We start from the raw sequence: 11,907 nt of genomic DNA, 5'->3' as shown, positions 1-11,907 counted from the left end.
TTACCGACAAAATCACCGACACATCTGTAATTAAACAGCACGATAGATTTCAGTACATATTTTTCTCTTTCCAATATGAGTCAAACGCAAATATAACATAAAACATAAAACTCCTGAAACAGTTTTGTTGCGGCTTGTGAGCGGACACCTCTGCAGCGGGGTCCTGAGCTCCGCAGGAACCAGGAAGAGAAGGTAAACATCTGCTGCTGCTCCGCAAAATGTCTCATTATTATACTAAATAGGGCGATTTGTTGCCTTTTAATAGATATATACGCGTGTAAGAAAGGCGTTTAGTTAAAAGTGATATTTAAATTTTGTTCCAGCCGTTTCTCAGCCGTTTGAACTGAGCGGTGAACCAGACTCCGTTTAAAAAACAGTCATTTTAAGGCCGACTTTACCAGCGGTCTCAAACCTGTGTGTTTCAGATGACGGTCCATAACTTGTACATATTTGACCGTAACGGCAGCTGTCTGTATTATAATGAATGGAACCGCAAGAAGCAGGCGGGGATCTCCAAGGACGAGGTGAGAGGACAGAAGCTTTAATATAGATAAAATACCATCAAAGGTCCGTTGAGTCTGGGGGAAGTGAAACTGTCTGTGTCTCTGCAGGAGTTTAAGTTGATGTATGGGATGCTGTTCTCCATCCGCTCCTTCGTCAGCAAGATGTCTCCTGTGGACATGTATCCTTCACAACAGCAGTCTGCCTGTCTCCCTGTCTCTCTCTGTGGTCCTTAGAGGCCTGTCTCTCTGCCTGTCTCCCTGTCTGTCTCTGTGGTCCGTAGAGGCCTGTCTCTCTGCCTGCCTGTCTCCCTGTCTCTCTGTGGTCCTTAGAGGCCTGTCTGTCTGTCTGTCTCCCTGTCTGTCTCTGGTCCTTAGCAGCCTGTCTGTCCTCAGGAAGGAGGGCTTCCTGTCCTTTCAGACCAGCAAGTATCGTCTTCATTACTACGAGACTCCCAGTGGACTGAGGTTCGTCATGAACACAGACCTGTCTGTCCCCAACGCCAGAGAGACGCTGCAGCACATATACAGCAACGTAAGACAGACAGAGACGCAGAGAGAGAGACACAGAGAGAGACTAACCTGTTAATACTGAACACAGTCGTTTGATTCATAAAGACAGCTGATCAGTTTACTCTCTGTGTCTCTGATATTTCTGAACGTGTTCAGGACAGTGAGCTGAAAATACTACTTAAAATACACATTCTACTGTGTAATGTCCATAGTACCACATACTTCATGTAGTAACTTGTTTTTATTTGTGTCTCAGCTGGTGTTTGTGCGTTTGGGTTTGTTACCATTCAGCTGCCTAAACGGAGCCTGGAACAATTCTTGTGGTCGACGACATTAAAGAGAGACTTTTTTAAAATGTAAAACTCTTTAAATCAAACTGCAGCTTAACTAAAGACCGTCTGTCGTCTCAGAGGGAAAATATTTAAATCGACACATTTAAGTGGCGCCGAAATTTAAGTTCCAATTGGGTCCAGTAGATACCGGCCGTAAAGGAACCGGTTCCATATTGGCACTGGGTTTCAGTAACCAGCCCTGGTGTAACGTTGCGTTACCATGACAGCAGAGGTGGAGAAACATGTAGAAAATGTACTTTTAAATGATCCTGATGTGGAGACACAAAGGAAGCAACCTGATTTATCCGTCTCTCTCTGTCTCGCAGCTGTATGTGGAGTACATCGTGAAGAACCCGGTGTGCGTGCTGGGTCAGAGTTTGGACAGCGAGCTGTTCAGCAGTCGGCTGGACGCCTTCGTCAGAGCGCTGCCGTACTACAGCCCGCGGGCCGCCTGACGCACACTGTTACTGTGGTTACTGTGAACATGTCGTCTGATGTTTTATTGATCATTAAAGTGAAGCATGAAGCCGGCCACTGGCTCCACGTGTCTGATTCAGTCACCATGGCGACACCTGCTGGTGCTGAGACAGTCAGCAGACGTCTCTCTGCTCTGGATCCTGTTCTGTCCTTAATAAGTTTGTTCTTCCTTTGACATCGTGGACAAAAGTCAACAGCTACACTGTAAAGCTCCTTCTCCACCGCTGGTACCAACTTGACCCAAGTCGGTTTTGGCCCGCCGTCCTCCGTCTCCATTGCAGATAGTCAAAATAGCTGGTCGTCACAGCGACGTAACGTTCAATGTGACCCACAAACAGCTCTCTCTTGGTTTAAGTTAAAACGTTTGAACCTTGCTCAGGATGTAAAGACAGATAAGCGGTATGAAAACCTTCCAGCTGTGTTTTCCTCTGCCGTTGTTGCTGCAGCGGTCTGTGTGACGGCGGGAGCAGAGGGCTCTGTGAGCGGGCGGCTGGCCGGCCTCACACGCTCCTCCCGCGGGTTGGCGCAGGCTTCCCCCCCGCCGCCACTTGTGGAGCTCCGAAAATATTCATGCACATTCTCGTTAAGATTTTCTTTGTTTCAGTTCATACGTTCATAAAGTTGATCTAACTCCATTCGTTGTTTTTTTTTTAGTTGATTGAAGATTTTATGACTTGTTTCAACTTTATACTTTTATGTTAAAACTAAATATTTGTTACTTTATAAATGAAAGAAAACTTTTCTTACCTAAAAGACATTTCTGCTTTGTTCTAACTCACACTTTCAAGTTTAAACAACTTAACTACATTTAAACCACTTTTCATTTCAAGTTAAGAGGATTTATGATCCACATTAGTTTCAGTTTACATGTATAAAAGCTGCTGTCAGGAACTCTTTTCACGCACTGGTCCTTTCTTGTTCAACACAAAGTGTCTGTGTTTTAGTTGGAGTTTGAAACATTACTTTCCCATGATTTAAAGAAGAGAGTTTCTCTTAAACTCACATCACCTTTTTCAATCTACACATCTGATCAACAAATGAATTAATGCAAGTTTAACTTTCGAAACCTCAAACAGTTGAGTCCAGAATCCAAAACGTGTCAGAGCTCTTTGAGTGAAAAAATAAGATGTCCGTGGGGATGTGATCATTTACAATAACTGACCTTTGAACTCATCATCAGACCTGATGTTGGCAAACAGCTGATCACTGCAGACTTCATTAAATTGTTAAGAATAAAACTGACCTCAGGTCAGTCTGACGGCTCACAGAGACGAGAGGATTAACTCTGATCAGCAAACAAACACAAACATCTGGACACAAACATCTGGACACTGGTGACCTCAGCGAGTCCTTCGTGCTCTTGTAAACAACAGACGGCTCTTTTTGGTTCCTCCCTCACATGGGTTCCGCCTGCGGTTCTGTGTTCTCCAGCAGGAACCAGGCGCTCAGGTTCTGGGTTCAGGTGTTAACGTGTTTTACTGGTGGTGGATTTTTAGTCCGTGTTCCCGACACGACCCTGAAACGTCTCTGAGGACACAACGGTTACTTTACTTCACTGCAACAGGTTCTAGATTTGTGGGTTCTGAGCTGGAGAACGTTCTGCGATCAGTTCTGTGAAGACATTTATTATTCTGTACAGTTCAGATGTGAGTGAGTGTATTCAGACCCTGTAATCCCTGAGCTGACATAATCTGTAATCCCACTGAAAAACATACTGCAGCCACACACACGCTGTCTTCCTGTTCCTGTGAGGACCCTCACTGACAGGACCCTGAAACCTGGACCCTGAAACTGGCCTTGGTCTTCCTTTGAAGATGTGAGGACGGGACAAAATGTCCTCACTTTTGTAAATTCTGTAAAAACAGAATATCAGTAAATGACTCCGTTTGTCTCTATTGAATCTTTATTGAAACTTTATTGAGCCTGTTGTCGGAGAACAAACTGAATATAAACGTGTAGAAACGCAGGATTATTTTGTAGGAAAGACTCCCGTCACATGATCAGGTGGCTTCCAGCTGTTTGACCTCAGTTTGACCTCCTTGTGTTTCTGCTGACGTCACGGCAACAGGCTCAGTAAAACCTTGTTATTAATACGCAGCATTTTACTTCTCTCTCTCTGTCTGATGTTTGTCTCCTGCTGTTTTTGTTATCTCAGAACAAACGTGCAGGACGCAGAGATGCAAACTGACAGGAAGTGTTGGATCTGTGTGACGGACAGATGATCGCAGGGATTAGAGATTATCTGATGTTCAGATCAGCGCCGGTGTTTTGCTACTGAATAAAGTACACGGCAGAGGTGGGAGAGTATACTCAAGTAGAAGTACTGATACTTTATTAAAACAAGTACTCGAGTAGAAATACTTGCGTTATTTTGATGTAAGTATGACCTCACCACTTCCTCAGTTGACCACACCTGAGTTAATGATGAAACATCATCTGACACAAGAACACGGGACAAAACTCTCAGGTCTGATCACTAATCTTAAAAAAGCCCGTTTACTCTACGTTTGTGCTTGTCTTGTTGTTTTATGTAAATGAGTTTTACACATTGATTTTGTCCATAAAGTACAAATTAGGTTCATGCAGATGTGGAAAGTTAACTTAATGAAAACAAACAGACCAGTGATTAAAGTACTGAGGTACTTTAATGAAATATAACTTGTTATAGTTGCAAGTACAAGTCCTGCATTTAAAATCTTACTTAAATAAAGTATTTAAGTAACAGTAAAAGTACTCATGGTGCAGAAGAACACATATTATAATACTGGATTATGAGTATTGATCCATTCATGTGTTCATCACTTTAATGCTGCAGCCGATGAAGGTGGAGCTGATTTTAATGACTTTATATCCTGCTGGGTAGTTTAACCTCCAACAATACTTCATCGTGTAGTGTAAGTATAGTATTTTGTATTAATAATCTAACTGTGTGTAGTAACTGGTAACTAATGCTGTCAAACAAATGTAGTGGAGTAGATTGATAACGCAGGAAGTAGAAAGTACTTTAAATGTACTGACTGTTTAATGTGAGAGCGTCCTTGAACGCACCAGCAGTCGACTGATCGCTGATGTGATTATTGATTATTGATCCGCAGCAGGTCGACTTTCACTGACGTGAAGCGAAACTCAACGTTGGAACAGGAAGCAAAACGTGTTTCAGGCTTCAGGTCAGAGGACGCAGGAGTCAAAGTGTCTCATCCAGTCGTACCCTACCTCGCTCTACCTCTCTCTCTCTTTAAAGATGTGTGTGTGTGTGTGTGTGTGTGTGTGTGTGTGTGTGTGTGAGTGTGAGTGTGTGTGAGTGTGAGATTATGGTCGGATTGAGGATCCGGGCAAGAGGCCATATTTAACATCTGTACAGAGAGTTTGATATTTTGGAGCTACAGGTTTTAATCCTGCTGGTCTGTCGTTAGTAACACAGACAGACGGGCAGACAAACGGACATGGTATCTGAGCTCTGATTGGTGGGATTAAACCAACAGGATTGATATCAGAGCACAGAGACAGACAGAAGAAGGTGGACAGAGAGCTGAAAACACTGACAGAGCGACAGGACGACAGGAATCAGACACCTTTGACCAGGTACGTCCTAAAGAGTTTGCTTTGTGTGCAGCCTCCTGCAGGGGCTGATGGGACGTGTAGTAGTTTCTGTCAACATATGAAGGCATTTTAAAACAAGTCTGACAACCTGTTTGGTTTCAGCTCAAAGCTTGGACAGTTCTGCACCACCGTGTCCTGGTCAGATCGACAAAAATCTTAAAGTTACAGGAAGTACAAGTACTGCGTCCATCAGCTGTAATAAAGTAAAGGAAACACGTCAAATTCTGTTCTTCACTGAGGCCTCAAGTTGATTCAACATATTTAGGTTTTTAAAAAATAGGAGATGGTGGAAAGTTTTGGCTGTGGGGGTTCCAGTAATTGGTGGCACAGTGGAAATGGTGTTTTGGGGTGCGGTATCCATGCAACTATGTTACTCAGGGCATCTAGATTGGTAGCACCTTTATGTGGCACTGCCACGTACCAGCTTTCCATTCTGCTTCACATGGATCCAACTGATTCACAAATAAAACTGTTTTCTGTCTTATTAAAGTTTATATTTTGTATCATTAATGTCAGTGTATTTGTTATATTTTCAGATAATTGTATCCTATATACCACTAGTATAATATTATTTTCAGTTACAGATGTTTAATTATGGTACGTTGTTCTCATTCATTAAATTATTGTGCCAACCGGGCTGTGATTGGCTGGTGATTGTGGTGATGACACAGAGGATAAGACACATTTGACCTCTGGCATACACAGCAATTGAAAGTCGCTTTGGATAAAAGCGTCAGCAAAATGAATGAATGAATGATTGGTAGGTTCACAAAAATTTACATTGATGACATTGAAGCTGAGACCTAAAGAGAAATGTGAAAGCAGTGAAAAAACACATAATGAATGTGGGCAATTTAGAAAACTCAACTGGAGGTCCCAAAAAGAGGACATGTCCGAGAAAAGGAAGCATGGTCACCCTAACCTAATCGTCAGTATGGTGTGGTGACAAAAAGTTCAATCACACGTTCTTTTATGATTTTATCTTTGTTCGTTCTTATATAAAGGCAATTAAATAAGTCACTGTTATATTCTCCACTCAGCTGCAGCTACACAACAACAGCCCATGTTAGCTTAATGTTAAAGCCTCCTTTTTACCATATTAACATATTCGTCACACTCATCACAAAAGAGCACTGCTAACGTCGGCTAATTAGCTGGTGAAGAATAAAAATACAGTAACGTGTCTGAAATCCATTTTGATCTGTTTTTGTTTTTTACTACAAAAAGAGATTATTATTAGTTAGTTGGACTCCTAAAATGTTGAAAGAACATAGGAGGAACCTCAGTATCAAGCTTTTCAGATATCTTCATTATCTTCACCCATAGTCTCCATTAGCAGTTAGCATTAGCATTAATCCAAAGCAGCAAGTATGAGAAACAATTGACATTTATTTGTTACTGAGTGAGGCAGAGTCTGATATTTCTTAAGTTGTATATAACGTTTCTCACCACCCTGGTTGGAGTGATGGTTGAGGAGTCAATTTGTAGTTTGGCTGGAATGACCAAGAGTTCAGTCTTAGAGAGGTTTACTTGAAGGTGGCAAGCCTTCATCCATGCACATATGCCTGAGAGACTGTATGTGATTCCTGCCGAGACACTCGGGTCGTCTGGCGGGAGGGATAGGTAGAGTTGCGTATCGTCTGCGTAGCAGTGGTAGGACAAGCCATGAAAACGAATGACTGGCCCCAGTGAGGTGGTTTAAATTGAGAAGTGAAGGGGCCCTAGCACCGAGCCTTGGGCCCCCCCTGTGGAGAGGCAGTGAGAGGAGGACAATTGTCTTTGCCACGACACACTGTAGGAACGCAGTCTTTCATTGTTGGCATTAGGTTTCAGTTGCCTTCTCTAAACATTGCTGGCGTTTCCTTGTCTTAACATAGCTCCATATTTATTGTAAACAGTAGCATTAATTGACCTACGCTGTTATTTCATGTTGAAAACTTCAGCCTTGTTTGTCAGCCATGTTTGCAGGCCGGGCGTCGGCTGTGGGAGCTGCTGTCGGGCCCTCAGCGACGGCGGGAGGAAAAAGTGGCAAGTTTTCGGTGGAGGAGCTGTATGGCTTCAACAAAAAGCCGAAGGTGAACAGAGGGAATGCTGGGAAAACGGAGAAAGGTGACAGCAAGAAAGAAACCAAGGAGAAAGAAGAATCTGTGCTGGCGTCACAGATCCTGGAGGCGGCGAGGAGGCTGATGGAGAGGAGACGACTGGAGATCTACCTGAAGGAGTGTGACGTCACCATGGAGCAGAGCAACATGCCGTACAGGTGAGCAGCCGGAAAGATTAATCTCCACATCTGTTTCCTGTGACCTGCTGGCACTGCCAACTTATCATATAGATGCTTGGTCAAGACCCGTTGGTGGCGCTTTTTAAAGCCCATAGCTTCCCTTTAGCTTTATTTTGTGAGTTAAGTTAGCAACAATAAATATGCAATCAGTGTCCAGTTAGACTTTCAAAATAAAAGTACATAACAATGTGAAATGCTGCAGTTTGGTTTAGGAAAAGATCGTGATTTTGGTTAAAATAACCAAAAAACACTGGAAATGAACACTAGTCTCCCAAGTGAAAGTCCGGTTCTGGCCCACCATCCAACGTCCACCCCAACCACCTCCTCACTCTGACTTTACTGTTAAATATCCTACACCTACCTTTAGCATTCAAAAGTGCTGCCAACGTGTCTTGGCCATGCGTCCATTTCAAAGAGATTTCAATTTGTCTTTGGCTTCACAGGCTGGTTAAGAAAAACAAACAAATGCAAAATAATAAACATTGAATGTGTCCTCCAAATGAGTAAATTTAAATGTAAAAGCCCCACATCATTATAAATCACAGTACAAACAATAAAAAATGCAACATAATGATGAGAGAAGCGTCTGTCAAATGAGCAAATGTAAATGTTACGACTTGAACAGTTTGCTCAGAAATATCCCTGACAGAGAAAGATTATGTGTATATATTACATATTACATATAGTTAAACTTTATGTTATTATGTTTTTTCATGTGCTAAAGTGTTTTTCAGGACACAGTAGTACTTCCAAAAACAGTTCAGTTACATCCAAACAGCAAACGTTGTACCAATACCCCAAAACACAATAACAGTACTATTCCTCTTAACACAGTGCTCATTGATCAAAACACATACAGTTCTTCTAAACTCTAGATCTGACTTTATTTCAAACATTTCCACCTCCAGTCTCAGGAGTAGCAGCACGTGACAGTCTGAAGTCAGTCTGTTTAAATCGGCTGTAGTCTGGTTGGTTGGTTTGGATTACAGCTGATTGGTCAGCAGTGTGAGCAGGTTGCAATGACTCTGACCAACCAGGAGAGGGCGCTGAGACACTGTAACTACGTGAGACACAGAGAGGAACACACTGGTTAAACTGGAGCAGAGATATACTGGTCAGACTGGTGTCCTGAGTCTCATATCGGGTGATTCTGATTGGCTCCTGATGCTGCTGAGTCATGCTTCTGTGTGTGTGTGTGTGTGTGTGTGTGTATAGTTGTGTAGTGTGTACGTCTTCATCATCTAGAGCTGAATCATCATCATTTCAAAAACATTTAAACACAGCAGGTGTATCTACACATACTAGTACTTCCTGAAGCAGTACTGATACCTATAAACACAGTATTATTAGCAGGATGTGAGCAAGACCTCCTCCTCTCCACCACAGAGACCTGAAAGAGGACAGGACTCACAAACACAAGACGAGGGAGGGAGGTGAGGAGGGCCCAGGACAGCTGGTCCAGCTCAAAGAGAGGAAGGGAGGTAGGAGAGAGAGGAGGAGGGACAAGAGGGGTGAGAAGAGGGGTAGCGAGAGGAGAGAGAGGTCCCAGGACGGCTGATGGTCCAGCTCAAAGAGAGGAGGAGAAACACAAAATATTTCCACAGTACTAATACTAATACTAATACTAATACTAATACCTGCAGCTATAGTAGTAATACATGCAGTACACACACATGATTGTACAACAGGGGAGACCGGGGACTGGGGCAGTAGCATCCTGTGGTAGAAGGTAAAAATTAATTTTGAGGTAGAGTATTTTTTCTAAATTAAATTTTTGTTCTAGCTTCTGCTGCTTTGTATTTAAACTCAGGTTAGCTGTAACAACAAACACACTCAGTCACCCCATGATGATATTCAGCACATTTGGTTCACTAATATGATTAGTTATGTAAAAAATAAAAACCTTGAATAAAATCTTTCTTCTTTATTACACAGTGTTACAGTTCACCCCGTGTTTGTTACTAACCCAGACTGCCACGTTCTCCTCCTTGAGTTTGAGACTAGTTTGTATCACAGTTTGAACCCACCAGCTTAAAAAAGCTCTGAGATACAGACAGAAATGTTAAAGATGTTCCAGCTGTCCTCGGTCACTCCTGTCATTTCATTACTGCTGGTACTGTCAACAGTATCTGTGATGTCATAATGACGTCTTAGCTCTGATTGGTCCCCGGGGAGCGGACACAGAAGACAGATCAGCTGTCTGTGGGGACGGCTTGACGATCACTCTTTCACCGTTTCACCGAGCAGATGTTCAATTTTCAATCTTCATCTCAGCACAAAGAGAAATATTGATCAAGTTCTACACTGCTGGTTTTTACTATTAAAGATAATCTTAACAGGGAACATAGTGACAAATATAATTATGTTTTTTCTAATTTAACCTTTATTTAAACAGGAGAGATCCACAGTTTCACAAAGTGGGTCAGACAATTAAAAAAAAACATCAGGTGTCAGATAAAACGATGCTGAGGAGGCTAAAATAAGATGAGAGAGAAGCAGAATTTAAAGGTGATTTAATCTTATTTTCTGCATAAACTCAGACTTCAGTGGGTAAAAAGTGTTGTTGAAATAGAACAAACGGTTTGAGACGCATCAGAGGAGTCTGCTGCTGTGGTCCACATTAGTGACAGCAGACCTCCAGCCTCGGGCCTCACACTGTGTCCAGTTGTGTGGTACGAGAGTGTGATGGAGAGAAGAAGAGGAGGAGGAGGAGGAGTGGGGGAGGAGTGGGGGAGGAGTGGGGGAGGGTCTGAAACTCTGCTTCAGCGTCAAATGATCTGCAGGAAGCTGCAACACAACAAATTAATCCGACACAAGAAGAGAAACAAACATCAACATGACGTTTTATTTCCTCAAAGTGAAACACTGCTTTACAAATTAAAACAGGATGCTTAGTGAAATATTCAACTGACAAACAGGGTGAAAACGTTTAGTCAGTTATCTAAATTAGTGCTGCACAATTAATCCAGATGTCGTCCTGTGCGATTACATAACTGCAAACGGGTGTGATTTAATGAAACAAACAACGTAGTGCTGATTGTGCGACACGTTGGTCTCTGTGTGCTGCAGCCTGCTCATAATCCAGAGCACACGAGTGTCAGAGTCAAGACTACAACCGACCACAAGTACATACAAGTCCCACAAGCTGCAGTGCACCAATCACAGCAGAGTTTCTGTTGTGTTTTAAAAAGCTGTGGCAACATCTGTATTTCTGTACTGGTGGCCAAAAAAACTTCTTCTGATGCTCGTTGAACTCAAGTTCAGTGATACAGTTTTCAAAATGTCGACTGTTTCGTTTCTGAAACCTGAAACCTTTAATAGCTTCAGACTCTCAGATGTGACACTGTGCTGCTGGTCTTAGTTTATCTGACAGTAAACCAGCAAAGCATTTTTAAGACCAGTAATATGGAGACCAGGACATTTACTGGAGACCAGAAGATGTGGAGACCAGGACATTTACTGGAGACCAGGAGATGTGGAGACCAGGACATTTACTGGAGACCAGAAGATGTGGAGACCAGGACATTTACTGGAGAACAGGAGATGTGGAGACCAGGACATTTACTGGAGACCAGGAGATGTGGAGACCAGGACCCTTACTGGAGACCAGGAGATGTGGAGACCAGGACCCTTACTGGAGACCAGGAGATGTGGAGACGGGAGCCTTACTGGAGACCAGGAGATGTGGTGACGGGGACCCTTACTGGAGAACAGGAGATGTGGTGACGGGGACCCTTACTGGAGAACAGGAGATGTGGTGACGGGGACCCTTACTGGAGAACAGGAGATGTGGTGACGGGGACCCTTACTGGAGACCAGGAGATGTGGTGACCAGGACCCTTACTGGAGACCAGGAGATGTGGTGACGGGGACCCTTACTGGAGACCAGGAGATGTGGAGACGGGAGCCTTACTGGAGACCAGGAGATGTGGTGACGGGGACCCTTACTGGAGAACAGGAGATGTGGAGACCAGGACCCTTACTGGAGAACAGGAGATGTGGAGACGGGAGCCTTACTGGAGACCAGGAGATGTGGTGACGGGGACCCTTACTGGAGAACAGGAGATGTGGTGACGGGGACCCTTACTGGAGACCAGGAGATGTGGTGACGGGGACCCTTACTGGAGAACAGGAGATGTGGAGACCAAGACCCTTACTGGAGACCAGGAGATGTGGAGACGGGACCCTTACTGGAGACCAGGAG

At 43.4% G+C, this 11,907-nt stretch overlaps 2 protein-coding genes across 2 annotated transcripts in view; one reads left to right on the top strand and one right to left on the bottom strand.

The window, feature by feature from the left end:
* LOC119912613 (butyrophilin-like protein 2) overlaps window positions 1-11,907 on the bottom strand; it is a 566,400-nt gene that overhangs the window by 31,220 nt on the left and 523,273 nt on the right. The gene's annotated exons all lie outside the window — the stretch shown is intronic.
* Window positions 18-1,877, top strand: LOC119912728 (trafficking protein particle complex subunit 1-like). The gene is made up of 5 exons (XM_038732023.1): window positions 18-192; window positions 426-524; window positions 612-682; window positions 897-1,035; window positions 1,672-1,877. The coding sequence occupies exons 2-5, from the start codon at window positions 426-428 to the stop codon at window positions 1,798-1,800; spliced, it is 438 nt and encodes a 145-aa protein (XP_038587951.1). The 5' UTR covers window positions 18-192; the 3' UTR covers window positions 1,801-1,877.

Source organism: Micropterus salmoides, unplaced genomic scaffold (assembly GCF_014851395.1).
Source record: "Micropterus salmoides isolate LMB-PRFRI ecotype aquatic unplaced genomic scaffold, ASM1485139v1 Ms_hic_scaffold_2, whole genome shotgun sequence".
In the NCBI taxonomy this organism is placed as follows: Eukaryota; Metazoa; Chordata; class Actinopteri; order Centrarchiformes; family Centrarchidae; genus Micropterus; species Micropterus salmoides.
The sequence above is the reverse complement of the archived record's forward strand: the minus strand, read 5'-3'. Positions and strand labels throughout refer to the sequence as shown.

Coding starts and splice junctions, on each gene's coding strand:
- LOC119912728 (XM_038732023.1), top strand. CDS start 426: ATGACGGTCCATAACTTGTACATATTTGACCGTAACGGCAGCTGTCTG. Junction 683..896: donor AAGATGTCTCCTGTGGACAT/GTATCCTTCACA, acceptor GTCTGTCCTCAG/GAAGGAGGGCTTCCTGTCCT. Junction 1,036..1,671: donor TGCAGCACATATACAGCAAC/GTAAGACAGACA, acceptor TCTGTCTCGCAG/CTGTATGTGGAGTACATCGT.